Source organism: Periophthalmus magnuspinnatus, chromosome 13 (genome assembly GCF_009829125.3).
Source record: "Periophthalmus magnuspinnatus isolate fPerMag1 chromosome 13, fPerMag1.2.pri, whole genome shotgun sequence".
Lineage (NCBI taxonomy): Eukaryota > Metazoa > Chordata > Actinopteri > Gobiiformes > Gobiidae > Periophthalmus > Periophthalmus magnuspinnatus.
The window spans coordinates 28,372,604-28,399,736 of record NC_047138.1 but is presented as its reverse complement, the minus strand read 5'-3'; the positions used below and the strand labels follow the sequence as shown (position 1 = coordinate 28,399,736).

Genomic DNA, 27,133 nt, shown 5'->3' with positions numbered 1-27,133 from the left:
GTTTGTAATACATGGATCTATTAAAATAACGTAATTAAAATAGACAGTTTCACAAATATTCAGATAAATAAATACAAATAGAAGAAGGGAGGTAGAAAGAAACTTAATACAGGTTAAAGAGAGTAAGTAAGAAAGTACAGTAAAAGGCTACAAAAAAAAAAAAAAAAAAAGTTATGTTTGTTTTCACTCAGGCAAAGTAGGAGGCAGCTAAACTCACGCGGGGTCCTTTGCGCCGGGGCTAACAGGATTAGCAGCAACATGCCGACTGTCGGAGTGAAACGGGACCTTCTTTTCAAAGCGCTGGGCAAAACATACAGTAAGATTTCATGTTATTAAAGTTCACACCACGGAAATACCGAGTTTAGTCACCTCTGCCATTTTGTTCACGAAAAAATATAAACGAAAAGACAGACTTTACTTGATAGCCCGTTAGCATGAGCCGTGTTAGTAAGGAATTACTCACATGTCTCCCAAATAAGTTAGGATATCCAGTTTGATTGCGATGTAAATATTTGTCATTGGTTTTAAGGTGAAGTTAGAATCAGACTTTTGATTGGAGAGGTCGATATAGTTTGGATTTTGGTCAAATCTAATGAATGAATATCAAAGGGATTGCATCATGCTGCCTCCTGTCAGTTTAACTCTGCAATTGTAGTAGCAGAGAAAATTATAGCCAAAATAAATAATACAAGAAAAACAGTAAAAGTAATCAAAGAAAATAATAAGTAAAGGAGAATAAATTGGCTTTATTGGAGAATAGTAGTAGTATAGTACCTTTCTGTTTATTAAAATATATTGAAGCTATGTATTAAAACTGGCAGTTTATAGATTACTCCTTTATCTGCTAATTTCTAAAGTGTTTAATGCATTTTTGTCTCTGTACTTTCTTTTATTGTATACAGTCTTCAAAACTTTAATGAGTATACTAAACAGATATATTACATTGTGAGAAAAGATAAAACGAAAATAGACAAGGCAGGTTTATTTGTATAACACAATGTAATCCAAAGTGCTTTAGAGAATGAGAAAGTTAATTAAAATCACAATACAACAAATCAAAACATAAATAATCACAAATAATCATCATAAAATTAACATTAAAAGAGAACAGTGCAGAATAAAAACCTTTCAATCTAAACATAACAGTTTTGAGCCTGGATTTAAACTTTGTCAAAGTAGAGGCCTGTCTCACATCTTCAGGAAGACCAGGTTTTTGCATAAAACTGAAATGCTGATTCTTCATGTTTAGTGCTGACTCTCGCACCAGCAGGAGGCCGGTCCCTGAAGTCCTCAGAGTGTGAGATGGTTCATATGGCACTAACATGTAGGAGATGTACTCTGGATTCTGGATGTACTGCAGCTGTCTTAACACTTGTTTGGAGAGGCGAGTGAGCAGGCCGTTACAGTAGTCTGACCTACTGGAGACAAATGCATGGATAAGTCTCTCTAAGTCTGGCTTTGATAGTTTACCTTTGATTTTTGCAATGTTTTTAGATGGTAAAAAACTGTAGATGTTTTTGATTTGATGTGGCTGTTAAAGTTCAAGTCTGAGTCCATTATTACCCCTAGATTTCTAGACTGATTTGAAGGTTTGAGAGAGAGAGAGACTAGAGGTGACTGCTGACACTTTCTTTTTGTATATTGTTCATACATATTGTGGTGAATATTTTTTAAGCGTATTTTTAGAATCTCATTTAAAATTAACAAGATGTTTTGCTGCTGTTCAAACAGTCAGCTTCTGAAATGTATAATTAATACTTTTACTGTCTATTTTTAGCGGATGAGGAGTTTGACGAGTTGTGCTTTGAATTTGGTTTGGAGTTGGATGAAATTGTGAGTATAGACTGAAAACATACTAGCGTTTACTCCTATATTATTCGTACATTTATTGTTAATTTGCTGTAATTCCTTTCAGACCTCTGAAAAAGAAATAATCAGCAGAGAACAAGGAGACTCCAAAGCATCCGGGGCATCTGATGTAATCCTGTACAAAATCGATGTTCCAGCCAACCGCTATGACCTGCTCTGTCTGGAGGGCCTGGTCCGTGGGCTACAGGTCTTCAAGAATAAGTAAGTTGTTTTTTTTTTGAATGGTCCTGTATTAACCAAAATTTACTCCTTTGAGGTTTTAGTCATGTTATAAGGCTGTTATCTCCTCAAAAACATACCCGGAGTTGTGTTTTGTTTCATTCACACAAGTTTGAGTCATCAAACCTTTACAATTAATGTTGCCTACGACTCCAAAGCTTAAAATGCTCTGTTCCACCTTATGTCATGAATGAATGATGGTAGTTTTCAAGGTAACAGCTGCCTTTTACCTTTTGTTTAGCAGAGATTGGAAATGCCAGGGCTGAACTTGTCCAAATGATTCTAGTTAAGATGTATGGAGTTTAAAAACACAGTGAAGCACTTCCTGTATTACCACATGACATCACAAGGTGGAACAGAATGTTTTCAGTTTGTGAGAAGAAGCAACATTATCACATGATTTTCATGATTTTGTCCAGGTCTAGCTCTGATTTCAACTTGTTCCGTATGTATTATGTATGTTATGCATGTATATGGGGATATTAAGATTAATCAGTTGATCGATAATCGTGATTATTATTCACACAGATAGAATCTTTTTATCCTCTGTTAAAAGCCAGCAAAACCCATTTGATTCTTCTGAGAGTTCAAACTTCAGATCCACCTGTCACTCACTCAGAGCATGACGGAGGCTGATCTGTATGTTCAATCGGGAAGGGAAAAGTGTTTATTAGATTTTTTTAAATCACCATATCACCCAGCCCTATGGTGGAGTCAACAGTGGTTACAAACAAAACCAGGACCCTTTCTTGGCACAGACTTACAGCCACATTGATCCCTTTGCCACAGGGCAGCTGCTTCAAATAGTCCGAGTTAGTCTTCTACATTATTACTTAACAAATCATATTCTCCTGTAGGCTGGAGGCCCCACGATACAGACGTGTCCGCCCTGCGAGCGGAGAGTCCCAAAGGCTCATCATCACGAAAGAGGTTGGTAACTCATGGATCCATTTGTGTTGATAAATAATTCATATTTCACTACCTGCTTTAAAAAGGAAGTGTATCTAATAACATTGAAAGGTTAAATAAATGTCTGATGGCCTGGGTGATATGACAAAACATTTACTTCATTCTTTTCCGGATACTGATCCATGCCGGTTTGCAGTTTAGTTTAGTTTTGTCTTAATAAAAACATAATACAGACTTTTAACAGTGCCATTCAGCACAACACAATTTTTTCCTCCAAGTCTCAACTCTGCACCAAACCACAGGTTTTTATTGGCCGAGGATTGGCTGTAGACCTTTTCATTGAAAAGACACACTGATCACAGACAATTTGAAATGACTGAATCTCAATTAAAATTTGATTAATTCTATAAGAAAAGAACACTCACTGCAGTCTGAGCGTTATATTGGAGAAACATAGCAGCCATTCCATAATTTGCCGACACCATCGTGAGAGCTGCTCAGGACCTCAATCTGCTGTATATCTCCATCTCAAAGCCACTAACCACTCCTTTGAAGACAGAGAGGTACAGATCTTGGCCAAAGAAAATAATTGGTTTGCAGAGGGGAGTTAAAAAGGCAATTTCTGTTAGGAAAGACAAGCCATCTGTGAAAAGAAATGGGGGCTTAGGCATCATTTATCTATTTTTACCTATTTATACCAATATCCTCAGACCTAAACCTAAACAAGGAAAACAATAGTTCTAGCCAGTATGGTAATACGTGTGAGAGCACCCATTAGGGGCCTGAACAGTTATGCTAACTATGACTTAGGCACAGTGCACAATTGGTGTAGCTCAGTAGACCCACCAACAAACAAAAACTGCAAACAAATAGGTGTTAGTTTCAGTGTAGTTCGTTCCTCCCTTCAGATACATATTATTCAGTGTCCACCAGTAACCTGACCAGAACTGAAGAAGCGAAAGATGAGCAGCCAAACGTCTTCAGTTCTATAACTTTTTGTGCATTTGACAGACTTTCTTTTACTATGGATCAGATCTGGACAACTGAGGGATTACACAGACTTAATTGTACAATAATAGATCACGCCTGGTTCATAATTAGCATTTATTTCCTTCAGACTGCGGCGGTTCGACCTCACGCTGTCGCTGCCGTTTTGAGGAACATCACCTTCACTCAGGAGAGATACGACAGCTTCATCGAACTCCAGGAGAAACTGCACCAGAACATCTGCAGGTCAAACTGTCACTATGTCTCTCACCATGCAGCATTTTACTCACTGTTTTGGATCAATCTTTTCCCCTGACAATACTCCAATTTGAATGGGCGAGTGGTTCTTTGATGTAAAGTGCTTTGAGTGCCTTGAATGTGGAAAAGCGAACGTTACGGACAACATATTGGCACTGAAATAAACAAGCTACACAAGATGAAGTGGATAACCCATTCACACACACACACACACATTCACACACCATTGTACGCAGACACTGGGGATGAGGTGGGTTAAATGTCTTGTTTTAGAATCGTCTCAAACAACCAAAACCTAAACCCACCTATTTCCATTCTTTTATTACTATGGGATTTTTTTTATAGATTCATTCAATTTGGATAGGCTTCAGCCAGCCTCAGTCTCTTATCTGATGTTTTTAAAGTAATGTGTTATTTAAACTGTGTAATTTATCCGTCTATAGGAAGAGGAGCCTGGTTGCTATTGGGACTCATGACTTGGACACGATCGATGGGCCGTTCACATACACGGCCAAAGCTCCAGCTCAGATCAACTTCAAACCTTTGAACCAAACCAAAGAGTACAGCGCCACAGAGCTCATGAGCCTATACAAGGTAAACACGTGCATCTATTCAAGAGTGTGAAGCCCAAAATCACCACAGGAGTTGCTTCTCAGGGCTTAACCAGATCATTGATTTAACCAGTAGAAAGTCAGAAAATCAAATGGTGAAACGGACATTGGTCAGTAACAGATTAACCAACAAATAGATAACTGTCCCAGAACGCCCCCTGTCCTTAGACCCTCCTTCTCGGCATGGAAAAACTCAAACGAAACCCAGTGGGGGAAACAGAAACATTGAGGAGAGCCACAATGCCTGCAATTTTTAGATTAAGTGCTCTGAAAAGAACAAACTATCCTGTCTTTTTATAGAAGAATCTTGTTGTACCTGTAGTTTAGACCTCTACAAACATGTTCTGAAAAGTCCCTTGCGTGTCCGATGCCCTCCCTCTCTCTCGTCTTATTCTACGTAAAAGCTGCTAACCCTGTACTTTAGCCCTCTACAAAGCATGGGATCATTGCGTTAGTTCCAGAATATTGCAGCCCTAATCCATATGAACCATTCTTTATATCCAGACAGATTATTTTTCATTCAAACTAATCTTAATCTTAATCACTTTCTGACTCAGACGGACAGCCACCTTCGACATTACCTTCACATCATCGAAGACAAGCCTGTGTATCCCGTCATCTACGACAGCAATGGCATCGTCCTCTCCATGCCCCCCATCATCAATGGTCTGTGGATGCATTTGAACACGTACATTTTCTCTACATCTGTTTTTGCTGACTTTTGACTTGTGAAGCGCTTTGTGAGTGCTTAAGTTGTATTTTAAATGTGCCATATAAATAGAAATGAACTGACAGTTGGCAGTGTCTTTGTCTCACCGTTTCTCATGCGTGTTGTTCCTCTTCAGGAGACCACTCAAAAATCAGCCTCAGGACCAAGAATGTCTTCATCGAATGCACAGCCACAGATCTGACCAAGGTATTCAGATATAACTTTATTTAAAAAAACAAAACGAAAAACAAACCAAACAAAACATTTGGGCTGTAGACAGTGGAAACAGTTTCTACTTGATCCAAAATGAACCAATGGAAGCAAGACGTAAGAGGGGGTATTACACTTCTATGGGGTATTAAAGCACCACACAAGCAGCATGCATTTCCGCTAATGAAACTACTGCACATCACATCAGATTTGTGAAGCTGTAGTGTACAGTTTTGTATCATGTTTTTCTACATTTATGGAAAATAGCTGTGCGGGAACATGATTGAGTGAGACCTGGATAGGAATTTTCATTGTATTAATCACCTGCTTGTCATAACAGATCCATGGTGACAAGCAGGTGATGGACCCTCCACTGGAAAAGTTACTTGGTGCACCTTTTAAGAAGACATAAACATATGTAGTGTATGAATTTCTCTATTAGTGAGTAGGAAGGGTGGCTGGCAGATAATGGTCAAAACTAAAATGATAGTATTTGGTGATCATATTTAACACATTGGCCAGTGGGGAAATCTTTTATGAATGAGCTAAAACAAACTATTGCTTTGAACATGCCCCCTAACATTTAATTTGGTGTCACTGATTTCAAAGCAGACAGCGCTGCGTGACTTTGGTCTCGTGTTACTGCAGTGAGGCTGTTTTTGCATTATTAATGAAAGAAAGTAGGGAAAATATTCTTCCAAACAAATCATTTTGAACTTCAAATTCAAATTCTGTCCTGCCTGAGTGATAGGTCTTTTGCATTATCGGTGGCTAAGTTTTTGTCTCTGTTTCATCCACAGGCCAAGATCGTTTTGGACATGATGGTGACGATGTTCAGCGAGTACTGCGCGCAGCCCTTCACGTAAGAGCCACATATGAGTGTAGTTTTGGTTTAGCAAAAGTCATGGCCGTATTAAACAAAAACAATGACGATTTCTTGATTTCTTGTCTTTCAGGGTGGAGGAGGCGGAGGTGGTGTACCCCGATGGAAAGACCTGTATTTACCCTGTATGTTTATAACCTCACTTAAACATATTTCATATATTGTAAGCTCATAAATATTTGTGTCCTTTTAAGTGACAGACATCATAAAAAAATATCTTTGCTATTTTTAGGAGCTGGCCTACAGGACAGAGAAGTTGTCCAGTGAATTCATAAACCGCAAAGTGGGAATCAAGTGAGTGATTTGTGCTCAACCACTTAAAATGATGAGCATTATATTTAACATTGTTTTCATAGTTTGACCTATCAAAGGGACAGTATCAGCCTTTTTAAACTGAAATTTTAGAATCCTGATGATACTATACATTGGTCCAATCCACTAGAATAAAACTAACTATTAATTAGAGAAAAAAATGCCAACAATATACCGGTAATAGAATCTATAGAAAAATATGTGTTTTTTGTTTTTCCTCAGCGAGTCGACAGAAAAGATCGCTCAACTTCTGACCCAGATGTGCCTGAAGTCCAAAGCCACCGGAGCCGGGGATGAGATCGAAGTGGAGATCCCGCCCACTCGCTCTGATGTCATCCACGCCTGTGATATCATGGAGGACGCCGCCATCGCCTATGGATTTAACAACATCATCCGCACCACACCCAGAACCTATACCGTTGCAAATCAGGTAGGGATTTTAGCTTTTGCTTTCACTTACAGATTAACTAGCATTTCACAGTGTCTATTGTTACGTGACAGTGTTACAAAAACAGGTTATTTGCAAAGAAAAATGTGCACTACATTATCTGATCTATAGGGCCCATATTTCACTACTTTCTGATCTATGTTATAATGTTGTTTCCTCATCACAAACAGACCTGGCATTGTGTTTTCTTTCCTTCACACATGTTCTTGTCTCAACAGAAAACACTCTCTTCCACCTTGTGATGTCATGTGGTAAAACAGGAAGTGCTCCACTGTGATTTTAAACTCCATACATCTTCACTAGAATCATTTGGGAATCAATTTCGCCTGTGGAGCTGCTTGAACTAAAGGGGAAATGTAGCTGTGGACTTGAAAACTAGCGCTTCAAGACATCACAAGGTGGAACAGAGCATTTTGAGCTTTGGAGATGTAGACAGGAAATGTGGAAATGTAAACATAACTCCAGGTAAGTTTTTGAGGAGCTAACAGCATTATAAAATGGCTTAAAGCTCACAAGAGTCAATTTTGTGTAATACAGGATCTTTTAAATGTAATTTCCTCTCCAAATATCACAACTTGTTAATAATTCATGCTTGTTACATTGGTACACTCCCCTTATTTCTTGATCGCATCAGTAGTTCACAACATAAGTGTCTAACTGTGTCTTATAAGTTAAGAAGTAGAGATGTTGATTTCACTGATGACAATAGTAATAATTATAATTGTTTACCAAAAATCCTTTTTATATCAATTAGCATATTAGCGAATTAGAGAGCAGACATGAGCTCCTCACGTTTGTCAGATCCTAACACTAAAACTAGGGAGGGCTCATATGATGTGTCCTTAGTACATTCAGTGTTTCCCACCAGTTTATACTGAGACTACAGTGGCACAAGCAATCCATATTTGAAGTCTATTAATGGGAAACACTGGTACATGTTTTTCCCTTATATTAATTAATGACAATTTCTCTTTCCTTTTATTATGTCTTATTAAAATCCCTTTCAATATTAATTCCCTTAATATAAACACATCAGTTCCATTTAGGCAAGGCAAGTTTATTTGTATAGCACAATTCGTACACAAAGTAATTCACAGTGCTTTACAGAATAAGAAGGACATTAAAATCACACAAATCAAAATGTAAATAATCACAAATAATCATTATAAAATTAACATTAAAGCAGAAGAGTGCAGAATAAAAACCTTTCATTCGTATGCACAGCTAAACAGAACTGTTTTGAGTCTGGATAAATGTATTACACTTTTCTTTTACCAAAGTCTTACCTCTGCTCCAAACCACATGTTTTCACTGGCAGAGGATTGGCTGTAGACTTCTCCATTAAAACGACCGAAGATGATCTCTGACCATTTGAAATGACTGAATCTCGATCTCAATTCAAGTTTGATTAATTTCACAGCCTTACCATAGTATAAGAAAGCCAATGGCAGCTCTGAATCAGTAGGAGCACATGTTACAGCTATTATCAATATTTAATAATGTTAAAGTTCCACTATTTCTCTGGTTTCAGTTTCCGATCAACAAACTGACAGAGCTGCTGAGGCAAGACCTGGCTGCAGCTGGATTTACAGAAGCCCTCAACTTTGCCCTGGTGAGAAATACAATGACAACACAAATAGATTCTTGTTATTGGAGGGATACAAGGCAATGTTTTGTGGATAATTTTTATTTAATTAAAAAAAAAACTCTATTTATACAAGGAATGCCTAATGAGAGCACTCTGACTCTCCTTTTTATGGGCCGCTATTCAAATACAGAAAAATGCAAACAAAGAAAAGAATTAAGTACATTACATACAAGTCTTTAAATAATTCAAAATAGATGCAGGTGTGTGTATACATTTGGTGAGTTAAAAACAGGAAGTATTGGATAAAGATTTAAAACAAACAGATTGTGATGGCTGTAGAACTGGCTGGGGTATTCTGTAGTGGACAGTATCTATCAAGGGTCTTAAAACCTGGTTTAGGTTTTAAGACCTAAACCAGGTTGGTCTTGGTTTGGTCCAGGTTTTGGCCACAGCTTAGTCCTGATTTAATCATGATTTAGGTTAAATCTTTCTTAGGTCCTGGCTTAGTCCTGGTTTAGCGCCAATTTAACCCTAGTTTACCCTAATTTAGCACTGGTTTGGTCCTGGTTTAGTCCTGGTTTAGTCCTAGTTTATTCCTGGTTTAGCGCCAGTTTGGTCCTGGTTTAGCCCAAGTTTAACCCTGGTTTAGTCCTGTTTTTTTCCTGGTTTTGTCCTGGTTTTGTCCTGGTTTTGTCCTGGTTTTGTCCTGGTTTTGTCCTGGTTTTGTTCTGGTTTTGTTCTGGTTTTGTCCTGGTTTTGTCTTGGTTTTGTCCTGGTTTGTCTTGGTTTTGTCCTGGTTTTGTCCCGGTTTTGTCCCGGTTTAGTCCCGGTTTAGTCCCGGTTTAGTCCCGGTTTAGTCCCGGTTTAGTCCCGGTTTAGTCCCGGTTTAGTCCCGGTTTAGTCCCGGTTTAGTCCCGGTTTAGTCCCGGTTTAGTCCCGGTTTAGTCCCGGTTTAGTCCCGGTTTAGTCCTGGTTTAGTCCTGGTACAATAATGACACTATGTGGATGCATTTTCTTCATAGTGCTCTAAGGAGGATATCGCAGACAAACTTGGAAAGAAGATTGAAGACACAAAAGCCATCCACATCTCCAACCCCAAAACAGCAGAGTTCCAGGTAAAGAAGTCAATGACCCCCACGATTACTTCAATATATAATTAGAATATTATAATAAGCCAAATACTTTGCTGGAGAGGTGGGTAGAGTTACTTAAAAATATCACTGAAGTAAAAGTACATTGTCTTAAAAAGTACTACTAAGTATAAGAATAATGATCTCATCTGATTTGTAATTTGAAGGACAACACATAGATCTATTACTATAACAAATTTGAAGCTGGATATATCGCTACAGAGAAAAACTATAGTCTTCAAACAACTTTACGTGACTAATTAAGATTTAAATAATGCAGGATAATCCCAGTAGAAGAGTAGAAGAATTTTAAATTGACTGACATGAGCTGCAAGAAATAAATAGTAGAATGTACCAATAATTAGCCATAAAAAGGACTTATTGAGCTTTCTACAGCTCAAATCTTTTTTTAAAGTCTTTATAAGTTTTAACAATTTGCAACGATGGGTACATTTAACATGTACAAATATTTGTACACTCTTCTCAGTAGTTTCCCCTTCTTCATACACATTCACATCATTTCAACATAGAAAACAGAAGTCAGATGGAAAAAAGGGAGTGAGCACTAATTGTACATTATTAATATATAAAATTGGGTCTTTTTAGATGTTGTACATTCAACCCACTTTTCCCAACATGACACAAACCAGCCTTGTTTTTTTTAATAATCATAGTCATCTCTTCCATTATATACATGTTAACTGTGTTATTTCCCACAATGTTGTCAAATTTGGCATTTCCTGTAATGACCATTTCTTACTAGCAACCAACAAGTCATTAAAAATACATTTATCCTTCTTCACCCAATCCTGTAGTGCAGATCCACAGAACAGTTTTTATTCCAAAGGGAAATCTACATTTGAATTTGTCCTGCGATGTTCCATGAACATCAGTCTAGTATTTAATCAATGGGCAGTCCCACAAAATATGGAAGTGATCCACTCGTTGATTTCTGCATTTTCTCGAGCAGGTAGGAAGATTTCTGTCATAGCGAGTTTTCTGACATGTGGTAATAAAGTATCTAATCAAAGTTTTCTATCCGGACTCCCTCCATCTGTGTGAGGCAGTACATTTCCATTGATGTTTCCATATAAAAGTCCATTCTTCCTCTGACATGTTTATCCCTGCTTCTTTCTCCCATAGTGCCTTCACCTGGGAGTGGGACTTATGATTTGTCATATATTTATACAGAAATAAGTTTCTTATTGTTATTACCATTATTTGCATTTTTAAGCACTTTTAACAGGTCCATATTCACCTCAGACAGCGTAGGAATCTTTGAGTCTATGTAATGCCATATTTGCAAGTATTGGTAAATCTGCTCAAATCTTATTGTAACACAACAAAAATACCCCATTCAAACCTATTTACATCAAGGAACCACTCGCCCATTCACACACACACATTCATACTTCAGTGTACGCAGACAGGGATTCAAACCACAAACCTTTAGATCAGTGGCCAAACACAACTGAGCTACTGTAACATAATAATTTTTAAGGTTTAGAAATCAGATATTTATCAGATGATGGTGAGCTTGTTACTGTAACCATTGTCATTCTTATTTCTAAATATATCAAATAATTTAAATCTATAATTCAAAACATTACTAAACCTCACCTGTTGTTCCTACTTTACATGTACAATAGAAATCGCACTAGAGTGATTCTTTCAGCAGAGGGCGCTGTCTCACTTTTCATAACCTCTTACTCACGTTTCTGTTGTCATTCCTGTGTTCGTCCTGTAGGTGGCGCGCACTACCTTGCTCCCGGGGCTGCTGAAAACCATCGCAGCGAACAGGAAGATGCCACTGCCTCTGAAACTGTTTGAGATTTCTGACGTGGTTCTGAAGGATGAGACTAAAGGTAGGAGTGTGTGAAAGTGACTCACTCCATTCATTTACATGGTCAATAATAAGAAGACAACCAAATCATTGCAGAATAATTGCATCTGATTTTTGGTGTTTCAATCTGAGCATCAAAAAACACCGGCTAAACGAGGGCTAAACGAGGGCTAAATGAGGGCTAAACGGGGGCTGAACCAGGGCTGAACCAGGGCTAAACCAGGGCTAAACCAGGGCTAAACCAGGGCTAAACCAGGGCTAAACCAGGGCTAAACCAGGGCTGAACCAGGCCTGAACCAGGGCTAAACCAGGGCTAAACCAGGGCTAAACCAGGGCTAAACCAGGGCTAAACCAGGACTGAACCAGGACTGAACCAGGACTGAACCAGGACTGAACCAGGATTGAACCAGGATTGAACCAGGATGAACCAGGATTGAACCAGGATTGAACCAGGACTGAACCAGGACTGAACCAGGACTGAACCAGGACTGAACCAGGACTGAACCAGGACTGAACTAGGGCTGAACCAAGGCTAAACCAGGACTGAACCAGGACTGAACCAGGACTGAACCAGGACTGAACCAGGACTGAACCAGGGCTAAACCAGGGCTAAACCTGGACCTAAGTTTAACCAGAACTAAATTGTGTTTAAACCCGGACTAAACCTGGACTAAACCTGGACTAAACCTGGACTAAACCCGGACTAAACCCGGACTAAACCCGGACTAAACCCGGACTAAACCCGGACTAAACCCGGACTAAACCCAGACCTAAGCTTAACCAGAACTAAATCGTATTTAAACCCAGACCAAACCAAAACCAAACCAAAATCAAACCAAAACCAAACCAAAACCAAACACCCTTTGATAGATGCTGTGTGTGACAGAATACCCCCCACACTTCTATAGACATCACAATCTGTTTATCCTCAACAACAAAGTGTCAGATCATCTGTGGCTCTTTAGAGTAGCTGCTGTATTTGGATAACAAAGTACAGTGTATTTTAAAATAACTCTCTCACTATTTAACACTTTCTTTCATTTTGCCTTTAATGTTTTCAGCCCATAGCTAGGCCTCTCTCGATAAACTTTATTCATTCTGCTCTTTATCGATTGCAGCTCATTATTTTTATTAACAATATTGTAGATTTAGAAAATGTTTGTGTTTTAAATCTGATTTTCGGTTTTTGTGTCAGTGACATAAATTAGTTTTAGTATTATCTATATTCACTTGAGCGATACATCAAACTTCAAAATGTGTTATCGTGACAGGGCTATATATAGAGTGCGTGTCTTAAGAGTCAAATAAACTGCAGATGATAATTGCTTGTCTATCATTTTAAAAAATCAACGAATGCCCGGGGTTATATCTAATGCATATACTGCCCCAACAGAGTCCGCACTAGCACTGATTCATGATTGGCTGCAGGTGCTGGGGTTTAGGTAGTAACCATTCAGATCAGAGAGTCATTTTAGGTTTAAATCGTAGACTGAAGAAGTGGACTAAGTGAGTGTGACGTTACCCATAGCGTTCAGCTCCAGTCAAATGAAACTCATCGAGGCTAGCAGCTATAGGGGAGAATTTTGAGCCAAGCTGAAGTGGAGCCAAGCCAATCTGGAGCGAAGGTGTTGAAGTTAGCACCCCTTCCTGCCTGAACTGTTGGTTTGGCAAGGGTAGAGCGGGTTAATACAAACATTTTAAGACCTGACAGCAGCAATAACAGAGAGCAGGGCGACAGTTTTCTAATGTAAATTCGACCCAGATTTTATGGAGCTGGAATGATCACTTTTTGGTACATAGCAGCTAGCAGGTAAGCTATGTTCATTTATATATACGGTCTATGGTTTAAACCAAATGAGACTCGTTCTGCCTTCTGATTGGATAATCATTTTGAGGACCAAAACACATTTTTTATGAATGCTTATCTCTCTCTCTCTGTGTCTCTCTGTCTCTCTTTCTGTACGCTGCAGATGTGGGAGCGAGGAACAGCCGGCATTTCTGTGCGGTGTACTACAGTAAGAGTCCTGGTTTTGAGGTGATCCATGGACTCCTGGACCGGACCATGCAGCTCCTGGAGGTCAGACCAGGGCCAGGAGAAGGCTACAGCATCAAGGCCGCAGACGGTGAGCTCCGGGAGGGTTGGGACTTTCAGGTCTAGGACGCACTACACACTGATCATGTTGTGCCTGAATAGATTTCAAATAAAAAATCCAGCCTTATTTTCTGTATCCCAACAATCTAAAAACTTAAAAACTTAGATTTGTTGTTTTTGCGTGTTCCTGTACTTCCCAGTTTACTACAAAAATAACAGTTGTGATTCAGTCTGGTCTGTTCAGTGAATGCAAAACCTAAACACGAATGATGGCAGCCTATGGAGTATTTGGCTGTGTAGTACTTTAGGACAGTTTCTGGGAAACTCAGGGGGGAGGGGAGCCAACCACCAGGCCTGCTGCAATATACTTAAGCTTAAATGATAAATATCTTAAGACTGGATTTAAACATGAAAGAGCAGATCCCTGTGTTGAAACAAATAAGAGTGCTTTGTAAGGTTAAAAAGGAGGTTAGGTTGAGATTATGTTAAATCCAATGCATTTTTTTGTCCTGCCTGAATACTATTGAAAACACAGAGAAATATTAGGCCCTTGAAACAAAAGGAGCTTAGCAAAACATGAATATTCACATGCGAGGTTGTAGGATTGTCAAAAGCATCAAAACTCAGATACTGATCGATAATAAAACTAGCATCAGAACTAGATTAATTTGAGCAAGTATTGAGCCCCATTCACAGGACAGAAATGAACCTTTCCTGAGTATCTTTAGAATGATCTTGAGCTGCATCAGAACAAGTATAAGACACGTAGACTAGTATACGCACATGGATATAAGGCCACATGGGAATATAACAGAAAGTACTACCATTTAATACTGAAAATCACATTCTGTTGTTTAAAGAAAGAGTGTTTTGTGTTGTCGTGGTATCGTGATCAGTGTTGAGTATCGGGTCTATTCCTTAGTATCGAAATTTTAGCATCATGACAACATTGATATACTTTTTTTCCCACAACCCTTATTAAAACACTACATAGTCCCCATCTTGTGTAGTTTTTGTTTGCTGGCCCAGCTCGCTCTCCCCTCCCTCTCACCCTCCCTCCTCTCCCTTTTGAGTCCGGCACGCTTCAAGGTCACTACTACAGGATCCACATTCTCCAGACTTCAGCCAATCAATGAGCTCAAGTATCAGAAAACCAGTGCAGAGAGGAAAGAGTGCAGAGGAGGGAGTAGGCGAAAAGATGAGAGAAAATAAGACTTAGGATCTGAAGAGGCTGAAGAGAGGAGGATAAGAACAAAGAGAGTATTTATGAAGCAGGTGAGTGAGGTCTGCAGTGCTGAAAATGAGAATCACGTCACCGCCTCTGCAGCACTAAAGGGCAGTGGACCAAAAACTAGTGATATTTGGTAGTATAGTATGGTATGATCTAGTATAGTATGGTTTAATATAGTATGGTATAATATAGTGTCTAGAGCACACTGTTATAATGACTGACAATACTCGGTTAAGCATTTTTATGTATATGTAGGCCTGTCATTGTTCAATACATAACAGATGGAACAATCCTTTCTGGGGGTCAGTATTTATTGTGGGGATTTCCTTTCTACTAATGCGGAACATTTTGAGAGATTTAAGCTGTCGAATACATCATTTCTAGGACTCTAGGACTTATAGATACAAGCTTCATGTTTTTTGGGGTATAATTCTACTTTAGGGTTATTGTGTGAGAGGCATACGTGATCCCTCAGCCGTAAACAAAAAATTTACATCTGTCAACTGGACAAAAAGTTGTAGAGGTGAATATACATTGTACTTCAAGATCATGACAGACCTATCTATATTATAGACTAACGCATTACAGTATTCTGAATACTTAAAGTTGCATTAAAGGGTCATTAGCTTTAGTCAGATGAATTACTGTCATTGGACAGGCCTATTAATAACAATGTATGTATAACTAAAAATTAATATGTGGATTAATAATTAAACTTTGTACCACACCGGTTTGTCAAAGCCTGATCTCGTCAGAAGCAAAGCAGGGCTGGGCCTGGTCAGTACTTGGATTGAAGACAGTTGTGAATATCAGGTGCCACAGTGGGTTGTTGTGTCCTTAGGCAAGACACTTCACCCACATTGCTTACTATGACTGTATTGTGGGTGTGAGTGTTGGTGGTGGTCCGAGGGACCAATGGCTTTTACTGTGCAATATCGTTTAACCATAACCGTTATAATTGTTTTTCTTTCTCATTTACTGCTCAGAGTTGTATTTGGAGTGATTCATGCAGGTGCAGTGTGGCATTTTGTTGTGATGATGTTTATGGTAATTGAAATTTAGATCAATGATGAATTTAAAATGTCCAAAATCTAAAATAATCCACAGGTGAGGGCTGTTATGATTGACTAAACCTGGCAAGTTCACATTAAAGAAGCATTGTTATTTCAAATGTATTTAAAAAAAGTGTCAAAGTACAATAAAAATAATTATTTGCGTAATCAACCAATCAAAAGAATTATTGCTGACTATTTACGTCTGTCACAATAACAGTTTGAAGTTTGATATATTGCTGAAGCAAATATAGTCAACAAATGATAGTATGCAAACTATTTATGCACAGATTTAAACCACAAAAACTATTCTAAATCTACAATATTATCTACAATATTATTAGCAGCTTATTATCATAAGCTGCTAGTTTGCATCTATAATGAGCCTTAAAAGTCATTAATTCAAACTTTTACAGCTTAAATCGTATCATATAGTCAAACAATAACAAAATATTTCCCAGTAGTGTAAAGAAAAAGTACACACAATAAATACTGACCCCCAAAAATATTGTTCCAGCTTCATATATAGAACATGTGATTACTGTGACAGGCCTACGACTACAACGGGTATCATAAGTTATACCTATATTCCTACTGAACTCCATCAACCCAGAATGTTTCCTCCATTACATGTAGTTACCACAGATTGAAGCATTGGACTCAGTAGGTGCACTTTGCCACACTCCTGTTGTTTCCACTTCGGCTCCATTAGCTGGAGCGTGCAGCCAGATGTCGGCGTGTCCTTAACCCCATTATGAGGTCACGACCCTGGGCTGAGAGCTCACCTGTGCCCCCTGTGGCTCTGTCCATCACCAGAGCTCCATCAGTGTCAATGCTGCACTCTTAAGCCCTGAGTGTGCCCAGGGACTACACGTCAGGCCCGTCTGCAGCGATCAGGAGGGAGGCACTGGGGGGAAAGTACCTCCAGTGTATTTAAAGTACTATCAACGTATTTACTGGATGTGAAAGAAAGCCTATTGTGTTTGTGTCTGTGCTGTAGTTATAATCTTTGACACCTGTGGATCATTGTTATAATTCACATTCACATATAATACACATTTTAGATCGCAATATTCACCTAAAACAACTAAAATAAACAAGTCTGCTGACGTCCATGGTAGAAAACTGTCATGCTCAATGGGAGCCGTAAACGTCATCACAACAAAGAGTCGTGTAGCTGTCAGCTCCTCCTCAGACATATTAAGAAAATAAAATTGAAGAAGAAGTAAGTAGAAATGGGAATTTTGTTCTGGAACCGCGGGGTGGGCGGTCACTGTTGAGCTCCATTAAAATTTCAGTTTAAAAATCTACTTAAAAGAGTAAAAAGTGACACTGTTTTGCGGAGACTATGAGGTTTTATAATGTGTAATGGATTCAGATGTGGATTTGTGCTGAATTTTGTGCAACAGAAATGATTGAATTGTTAATTTTTTCTTGCTGTTTTAATTTGCATATTTTTGTTTTGCTCCAACTATGAACGTGTAAAATAAAATAAAACAAAAAACCCTTCAGCCTTATCAGGTTTCAAACAATAATAAAAAATACTTTTACTTTTCAATCCAGTTCAATAATGTACTGGAGTTGAAAGTACAGATACTGCTCTCAAATGTAGTGAAGTAAAGGTAAAAACTATCCACTTTAAAATCTACTTAAGTAAAGTACAGATACGTAAAATGTTTACTACTTTTAATACATTGTATTTCACCACTGGATTTGCTCATTAAAATTGCGATTTTGATTATGTATAATCTTATAAAGTATAGTTCCATTTGAAAAGCCTATACCGTAATACTCACACACACTCATCCGACACTTCCTCCTAATGATTTTGGACAGCTGTGACGCTCGGGGAGACAAAATAAAAATGCTTCTCTTAAAGACATATGTCCTTGTTTCACTTAACAACTGTGTCCAATGGGAGGTCTGGCCCTGAACTCATGGGAGCGAAGAAGCTATGGTCACATGACTGTTCAATGTTTGACCTTTGACCTGTGTTCAGTGTCATTTGCTCCTCACTCCACAATCCCAGTGGGTTTGGCAATGTGCTCATCCTCTGATCCAGTGGTCTGTGTCTGTGTCTGTGTCCTGGTGTATGAGTGTGTGTGTGTGTGTGTGAATCATAGACTGTATTGAGAAGTGGACTAAGTGAGTGTGATGTCACCTATAGCGTTCAGTTCCAGTTAAATGAAGCTCATCGAGGCTAGAGCAGTTATGGGGGCCAATTTGGAGCAGAGTTCCATATTTGGAATTCTGGCCACGAGTATCATAACAACCAAAGAGCCAATCCAGAGCGAGGCTGATGATGGAAAGGCTCTTTCTTGCCCGCACTGCTGGTTTAGCATGGAGCGTGCACTTAGCAATACTGTCAATCAAACCTGTTGCTAACGCTATCGGGTACGACCTCAGAGAAAGAAGGTGTCTGATTTGTCTGTTATTGATGTTCATAACTTGATTTATGGACACAATAGTGAAATAAAAAGCCCAGAATCATGTAGAGCGGGTTAATACGAACATTTTAAAATACTCACTTCAGCAGTTACAGAGAGAGGAGCGACAGTTTTCTAATGTAAAGTGAATTGGAGCCAGGGTCGATGGAGCCGGAAGTGCACCTGCGCATCCTCACAGCGGCTAGCACATTAGTCTATGGCCTAAATGTCACAATGATTACTATATTTACTTATCGTTCAATATATTCGAGATGAACAATATTTTTCAGGCTCAATATTTACCATATGTTCCTTTTCTTCGCTCAAGTGGGGACATTTTTCTAAATTTGATGTGTTAGGCCCATCGACTGGATATATAAATGGACATGGCTAACCTGCTAGCCACCACTTTCCATATAATATATATATATATAATTTTTTATTTTTTTTTATTTTGGTGAAGCTTATTTTCCTTCCTGGTTGGACTCAGGCAGCAGACATGACATATGTAGAGATCAAGCCATAATAGTTACCTAGCAACCGTCATGTTAACAAGGGCCAAAACTTGCCTAAATTGCATAGTAGTTAGTATTAGACTAATAAAAATAACTGACAGCACCTTTATTTTGTTATATTAAAGTTTAAACTGTTAGAAAATGCTTTATATAAATTGTCCCTGTATTTTGGATATAATTTTCAGTGTTGATGACATAGGTAGAGGGATTGTTTTAGAAGTCGGCGCTACTTCCTGTGTTTTTATACTTTATTTTTCCTCAAACTGCCACTTAACTGATGTAAAACTATGATAAATATTTAGCACCAGTACTACCCCACTAAACCAAGTCACACTTGGAAAAATATAGAGATAGATAAATGGATAACAAAAACACTTTGTGAAACATTATCCATTTGAGTTCATATTGACAGGATGCAGATGGACACAAAACGTAGTCACTGATTTAATAAGATCGAGGGGTTTCTATGACGACAGCCGTGCACATAGAGACATGGCATTTTCCCATGATGCACTGCTGCTCCTGCCCACGCTGCCGTGCTAATGGCTCCGGTCACTGATTAGACTTTGGACGAGGGCTTTACTGAACTACAGAGAGGAGAGAATGGTGCTAGTATCTTTCTTATTCATTTTTTCAGATAAAATTAGAATAATATACTAATGATAATTATGTGTACAGGAAGAAAACAAGAACTTTAGTCCCTATTCTTCCTCCTAGTGTTAGAAAGAGCCATTTTCAAAGTTCAAATTTCAACTATAACTATATATATCATCACTTCAAATGACCAGTGACAGCAGACCGTCCCTCTGGAGTGTACTATCTAACATCTACGGTTGTCCAAAGTATCGAAAATCGGATACTAATTGATACTAAAACTGGTATCAAAACTAGAAACTCATTTGAGTGGGTATCAATACTAAAAAAGTCACGTTCACAGGACAGATATGAACCTTTATAGCTTTAGAATGATCTTGAGCTGTATTAGAACAACTATAAGACACGCAGACTAGTATACACCATAGACTGTATATATAAATGGACACGCTAGCTGCTAACACGCTAGCTTCTCTCTGTAACTGCTGCTGTGAGCCTCGTCATTTCGGTCTTAAAATGTTCGTATTAACCCACTCTACATGAACCTGGGTTTTTTATTTAGCCATTATGTCTGTAAATGAAGATATATGAACATTAATAAGATACAAATCAGGCACCTTCTTTCCCTGAGGTCACTCCCACTAGCGTTAGCAACAGGTTTGATTGACAGCGTTTCTAAGCACCCACTCCCTGCTAAATCAGCGGTACAGACGAGAAGGAGCGTTACCTTCAACAACCTGGCTCTGGATTGGCTCTTTGGTTGCTATGATACTCATGGTCGAAATTCCATATCAAACTCTGCTCCAAATTGGCCCCTATAACTGCTCTAGCCTCGATGAGCTTTATTTGACTGGAGCCGAACGCTACGGGTGACGTCACACTCACTTAGGAATTACACAGATATAAGGCCACATGGGAATATAAAAGAAAGTAATTATTTAATGTTGAAAATATCATTGTATTGTCGAAAGAAAGAGCTTTTTACTATATTGTGGTATCGGTATCAAGTCTATTCTTTAGTGTTAAGTTTGAAATTTTAGTATCTAGACAACACTACTAACGTTAACCTTCTCCTCTGCTGTCTAGTGAGCCAAACTGGTTGGCTTTCCATTTCTCTTGCACTGGTTTCACGCGTCATCCCCGCTCCATGGTAACTGTATAAATAGCCCTATGGCGCGTCTTAAATAACCAATCGCTCAATGAATCCGGCACCATTCAAATCATGGCTCCTCTTTCCTCCCACTCCAAGTTAACTCCAGGCGGAAATGCAGGGGAACGAGCAAGCATCCGTAGACGAGATGAGAGCAAAAAGTGGAGATTGTGTTGCCAGAGAAATCATTATCTGTAAACCCATCACTCTGAGATGTCCTATCTGAAGTCTGTTTCAAATTAGACTGGGGATTAAAGGTCCTATATTACACAAAATGGACTCATGTGAGCGTTAAGCCATCTTTGAGTGCTGTTATCTCCTCAAACACCTACCTGGAGTTGTGTTTTGTTTCATTCACACATGTTTGAGTAACACTATTATTAGTCTGTACATCTCCAAACCTCAAAATGCTCTGTTCCACTTTGTGATGTCACGTAGTGGTAGTTTTCGAGTTAACAGCTACCGTTTACATTTGCTCAGTAGAGATTGGCAATTGTAAGGGCAGAAATCATCCAAATGATTCTAGTGAAGTTGCATGGAGTTTAAAAACACAGTGGAGCACTTGTATTACAGCATGACATCACAATCAGGAAGTTTGTATTAGCCAGTAGTTGCTAGTAGTCGTTAGTCTTACTGTGACGACAAAACTCTCCTCGGTACGGCAAGTTTATTTGAATAGCACATTTGGTACACAAAGTAAGTCAAAGTGCTTTACAGAATAAGAACAACATTAAAGTCACAATACAAACAAATCAAAACATAAATAATCATCTTAAATTTAACATTGGTGTCTGAAAGTTGTGAAAAGCGAAAGTGAAGCTCTTATAAACTCATCACGGTGAATAACTGGGATGCTCAGAACAACAAGCATGCTAAGTGCACTTCCTGATTTATCGGGCGTGAACACTTTATGATTTGATGAAGACGGCACACAGTTATATATCTGTACTGGTGGAAAACTAATTTGGCTCAACTACATGTATAAAAATTTCTTCTTCTTCTTCTTCTTCTACTTCTTCTTCTTCTACTTCTTCTTCTTCTACTTCTTCTTCTACTACTACTACTACTGTGTTGAAGCATCCCCAAAACTGCATGTCTTGATAGAGATTGTGATGAGATCTGCAGTATCTACCAAAGTTAAAATTATTATCACTAGTCAGGGGAGTTGACATCGTAGGACAAAGGGGTCTGATGTCCCAGGCCCCAAGGTTTTATGGGCACAGAATTGTACCTCCATTTTATTAATTTATATTAAACGGGGCCCATGTGTGGCTTCTTGTCCTGAGCCCCCAAAATATTCATCGGCGGGCCTGTCACCAATACTATCCAGATGGTCATAATTTTGTATCATCAGTGAATTATAAATACTTTTTCTGTTTTTAGAAATTTTGGAAATCCAAAATCAAACACGTAATTTATTTAACTTAGTGAGAGACTGTCCCCTGAGGTTCCACCAGCACCAAAATAGATACATCTGCTCCAGCGTAGGCGTCTTCAGCTCTGAAATCAAAAACGGAAAAATCGCTCCCAGTACAAACGCTGACAGTTAAACCATGTAACCAGAAGCTACTTCACATCATAATCTGATTATTTCGATAAAATACAACGAAGAAGTACTCAGTTTTGTTAAGTAAATGTACAGATACAAGGGCAAAGACATAAAGTTAAAGTATCCCATGAGAAAAATCGACTTAAGTAAAAATATTAAAGTAACTGTTTAAAAATGTAAGAGGAAAAAATTAAAGTATTTTGCACAAATTTTGAGGTATTATGAGGCTTCAAATGTTGTGATTTTGATAAAGATTTGAGCAAAATTTTGTACAACAGAAAACAATTACATTTTTACTTAAATTATGAACGTGTCAGCCTTTTAAGCAGGTCTCAAACTACAATAAAAAATACTTTTACTTTTTACTTCACTGCATTTTTGAACAGGACTGAAAAGTAATGTATCTGCTCTCAACTGTAGTGAAGTAAAATCAACATTGTAACATAATATCAGTATCTGTGAATCTTTTTTTTGAACAGGCCTGTTATAATATTAAAACACATGCACATGTAGTGGACACAATCAGGCCAAGCTGCAAAGTCAGATCTGTGGAGAAGCGATCCCAGTTACGGTAACAATCGATCTTTTTAAGTAAACAATAAAAACACTGGTAACTGAAAAAATACCATACTGTCGAACTAAAAGCACCAACATCTCCATGAAGACAAACCGATGGCTGATCCTATAGAAAAGTTGCATAGTGTGCCTTTAACATGTGTTCTCGTCTCGTCCTCCTCAGACTGCACCTTCTTCCCGGGCCGCTGTGCTGAGATCTTTGCGCGCGGGCAGAGAGTGGGACGGCTCGGGGTCCTTCATCCAGATGTGATCACGCGCTTTGAGCTGACCATGCCCTGCTCTGCTCTGGAGTTGGACCTGCAGCCATTCCTGTGATTCTATTTCCTATTTTTATTTTTCTATGCGTTTCCATGGAGACGTGTTTTAGCCATACACACAGAGATCGGGATTGTGTCATTTTGTTTACATTTTAGTAAAATGGTAAATAGGGGTGGGCAATTTTTATTACACTTTTTAATTATTATTTTAATATCCCAATAACAAAATCCACATGATATTCAGTCAGTCCAACAGAAATATGCGAGAAAATGTTTGAAAAGATTTAAGTATCAAAGAAATAACTGTAAGCTTTACCAAAAAAAGGTAGAATTATCAGTTTATATATTTATTTGGAAGTATATTTGACCTTCAAGACACGGCTTTACATCAAGGAACCTCTCAACCATTCACACACACATTCATACACAGACACTGAGGGTGAGGGGGGTGTTAAGTGTCTTGCCCAAAGACACAACAACAGCATTCGTTTGTGGAAGTGGATTGGACCACTAAACCAATGGTGTTTTATGTCGAGAGTGGGATTTGAACTGCATTTACAATAATATCACTATTTGAACCACCTCTACATTTCAAAAAACTCCATTGGTTTATTATTAAAGTACTGGATTTACAGCAGTACAGGTCAAAGATGGCGGCTGATTTTTTCCAATAAAGTACGATTTATGACATTTGATCCCGATCTCTATTATGTTGTGTATTGGTTTGTGAGTCATAGTCCCAGATGGGGGGCAACAACTAGTGTTAATCCCCCCCCATACCACAGTTCGGGGACCATGGACCTAATTAGTTGCATATTTTAATTTAACAAAAAAAGCAAGGAAAATATGCTAATGTTGTATCTAAATCACCATTTGAAAACAAAACATATTTATTCTGTTCTATTGTGACCATATTAATTACCTGCCCCCCATCTCCATTGAATATTATGCAGCAAAAAGTGTTGTGCCCATAAAGTAATGAGAATGAAGTATTTAAATGTACACAAAACAGCACAGAAGGCTAATCTTCAAGTCACGATAACATATTTTGAAGTTCGATATATCGCTGATGTTAATATAGAGTAGAGGCGATAAACGATAATATTGAAACTCATTTACGCCACTGACACAAAAACCCAAGAGAGAGCAGATTTAAATGACAAAAACTGTTCTAAATCTATAATATTGTTAAAAAAAACACTATGAGCTACAATAAATAAACAGCAGAATGAAACACTTTAGTCGTTAGTTTGCATCTGTAATGAGTCTTAGGAGTTATTAATTCAACCTTTTACAGCTTAAATCTTATCATATAGTAAAAAAATAACAAAAAAAGTCCCAGTAGTGCAAAGAAAATGTACACATGATGAATATTTCCTGCTTCATGTATAAAACGATAAGTCGATATAGTGATTATCATGACAGGTCAATGTTAATCTCTCACCTATATGAGGAAACTATCCATTATTTTCTTCTTTTCCCTCTTTTTTCACATACTACATAAACAATAAAATATACAAATTCATTCTCATTACTTTCTGGGTCCACTTCGTTTGATAGGGACCACTGTGTTTTGCATGTTATTAATATTAAACTTATATATGAAATGTTAATACTGTTGTGTTTTGTGCTGTGACTCTGACTCTGTTCATCCCTGTTCCTGTTACATTTGTGCCTTGAGTCTGCTGCCTGTTAAATGTGTACTATGTAACTTTCCTGGTGGTGGGGGGGGTCCACTACCTACTTGTCTCTATGGAGATATTATTGCTTTGCCTATAATGTTCCACATCACAGCATTAAGCATATCCATCCAGCATTTATTTAATTACAGGTGTTTTTATTGCTCAAAAACAGATCTGAACTGTAGGCCTAGTTACACCTGCTTGTTTCCATGGAGACGTACACATTTAATGTTGTTGAACATTCTAAGCCAGTGTTTCCCAACCAGGGGTACAGGGTTTTACTTGGAATGATTTCGGGTTAAAAAAGGTAAAATTGAAAAGTATTTAAATATAAAAATGATATTGAAGTCATTTTAACAATATTTTGGAAAATTTTTGACATCAGTATATTTAAAACAAGAAATTATGACAAAAAATTGAAAATATACTCATACAGTAAACAGTTTATAGTACCTGAGTTTGAGAAAAAGCTTAGAACACATGTGTCAAACTCAAGGCCCGTGGGCCAAATGCAGCCCGCCACGTCATTCTATGTGGCCCGCGACAAAGTAAATTAAAAGGTATGACTGTCTTAAAATGTCAGTTAATCATTAGATACAGAGTTAAACATTTTTTCATATCCATGCAAATCCATATGCAATATTTATAACTTGAATAAGTAATAAATATAGAAACAGTTAATTAACAAGATAAAAACGTAGTGACATTTATCTTACAGTTACATGTGGTCCTTCGAGAGTAGCCATTTTGTTGATGTGGCCCTCTGTGAAAATGAGTTTGACACCCCAGGCTTAGAAGGTAGTCAATAAACACTGGTACCCAACTTTTTTCTATCTTAACAACAAACATCTCCATGGAGACAAGCAGGTGCCATACACTCCACCAGAAAAGTTACACAGTGCACCTGTAATTATCATTATATCATTACACCTTGCTCTGTTGCCTTGGTTCTTCCAGTGGCCACACAGCTGAGATTTCCCTGTCCCACGACGTTCCATTGAAGGAAACCAAGATTCACAAATTCCAAACAAATCCTGGATCTTCGGAGTCTTCCGTTCTAACCACCCCAACTTCGACTAAAACTACATTCGGAGACATGAGCACCCAAGCTGGCCTGAAGTCCCTAAACAATTTTCTAGCGGATAAAAGCTACATTGAGGGATTTTCCGCATCCCAGGCCGACGTTGCAGTTTTTGAAGCCATACCGGTCTCGCCCCCGTCTAATCTTTGCCATCTGCTGCGTTGGTACAATCACGCAAAATCGTTCTATCCACAGCGATCCAATCTACCAGTGTCCAAAAGTCAATACGTAATTCCCAATCATACTCAAAATATTCCCAATCCCACTCAGAATAATTTAGGTTGTAGCAATGACGAGGATGATGACTTGGATTTGTTTGGGTCTGATGATGAAGATGAAGAAGCGGAAAAAATCAAGCAACAACGACTCGCGGAATACGCAGCGAGGAAGGCCAAGAAACCAGCGTTAATCGCCAAATCTTCGATCCTACTTGATGTTAAACCGTGGGACGATGAGACGGACATGGTTAAAATGGAAGAGTGCGTTCGGAGCGTGGAGATGGAGGGGTTGTTGTGGGGGCAGTCCAAGCTGGTCCCAGTGGGTTACGGGATTAAGAAACTCCAGATTGGGTGCGTGGTTGAGGATGATAAAGTGGGGACAGATATGCTAGAAGAAGCCATTACTGCGTTTGAGGACTATGTGCAGTCTGTAGATGTGGCGGCGTTTAATAAGATCTGAAACGCCAATGTATTTTCATAAAACTGTCAATAAAGACGTTTAGCTTTTGACAGAATATTTGGACTGTTTTATTAGATGTTTGTTTAACTTCTGACCAATGCTGTGCACTTGTTATAGGCCACATAAGCCCCAGCGTTGAACGTATAAAAGCAAGTTACAGAGGCGAATTTGGAGCCGAGTTCCGACCACGAGTATTATACTAACCAAAGAGCCCATCTGGAGCTAGGTTATTGAAGGTAACGCCCCTTCTTGCCAACACAGCTGCAGGGAGTGC

The 27,133-nt window shown here is 38.5% G+C and overlaps 1 protein-coding gene across 1 annotated transcript; it reads left to right on the top strand.

The window, feature by feature from the left end:
* Window positions 1-205: 205 nt before the first annotated feature.
* Window positions 206-26,908, top strand: farsb (phenylalanyl-tRNA synthetase subunit beta). Its single transcript, XM_033976800.2, has 18 exons — window positions 206-316; window positions 1,778-1,833; window positions 1,916-2,070; window positions 2,946-3,018; window positions 4,115-4,230; window positions 4,686-4,836; window positions 5,411-5,519; window positions 5,699-5,769; window positions 6,573-6,634; window positions 6,729-6,780; window positions 6,888-6,949; window positions 7,190-7,397; window positions 8,947-9,027; window positions 10,026-10,118; window positions 11,881-11,998; window positions 13,947-14,099; window positions 23,325-23,472; window positions 26,058-26,908. Exons 1-18 carry the CDS (start codon window positions 259-261, stop codon window positions 26,857-26,859), a joined length of 2,568 nt encoding a protein of 855 aa, XP_033832691.1. The 5' UTR covers window positions 206-258; the 3' UTR covers window positions 26,860-26,908.
* The last annotated feature ends 225 nt before the right edge of the window (window positions 26,909-27,133 follow it).

Bases quoted from the DNA above. Each gene is read 5' to 3' on its own strand.
- farsb (XM_033976800.2), top strand. From the start codon at position 259: ATGCCGACTGTCGGAGTGAAACGGGACCTTCTTTTCAAAGCGCTGGGC. The intron at 1,834-1,915 runs GTGAGTATAGAC...AATTCCTTTCAG, and splicing joins GTTTGGAGTTGGATGAAATT to ACCTCTGAAAAAGAAATAAT. The intron at 14,100-23,324 runs GTGAGCTCCGGG...CGTCCTCCTCAG, and splicing joins CAGCATCAAGGCCGCAGACG to ACTGCACCTTCTTCCCGGGC.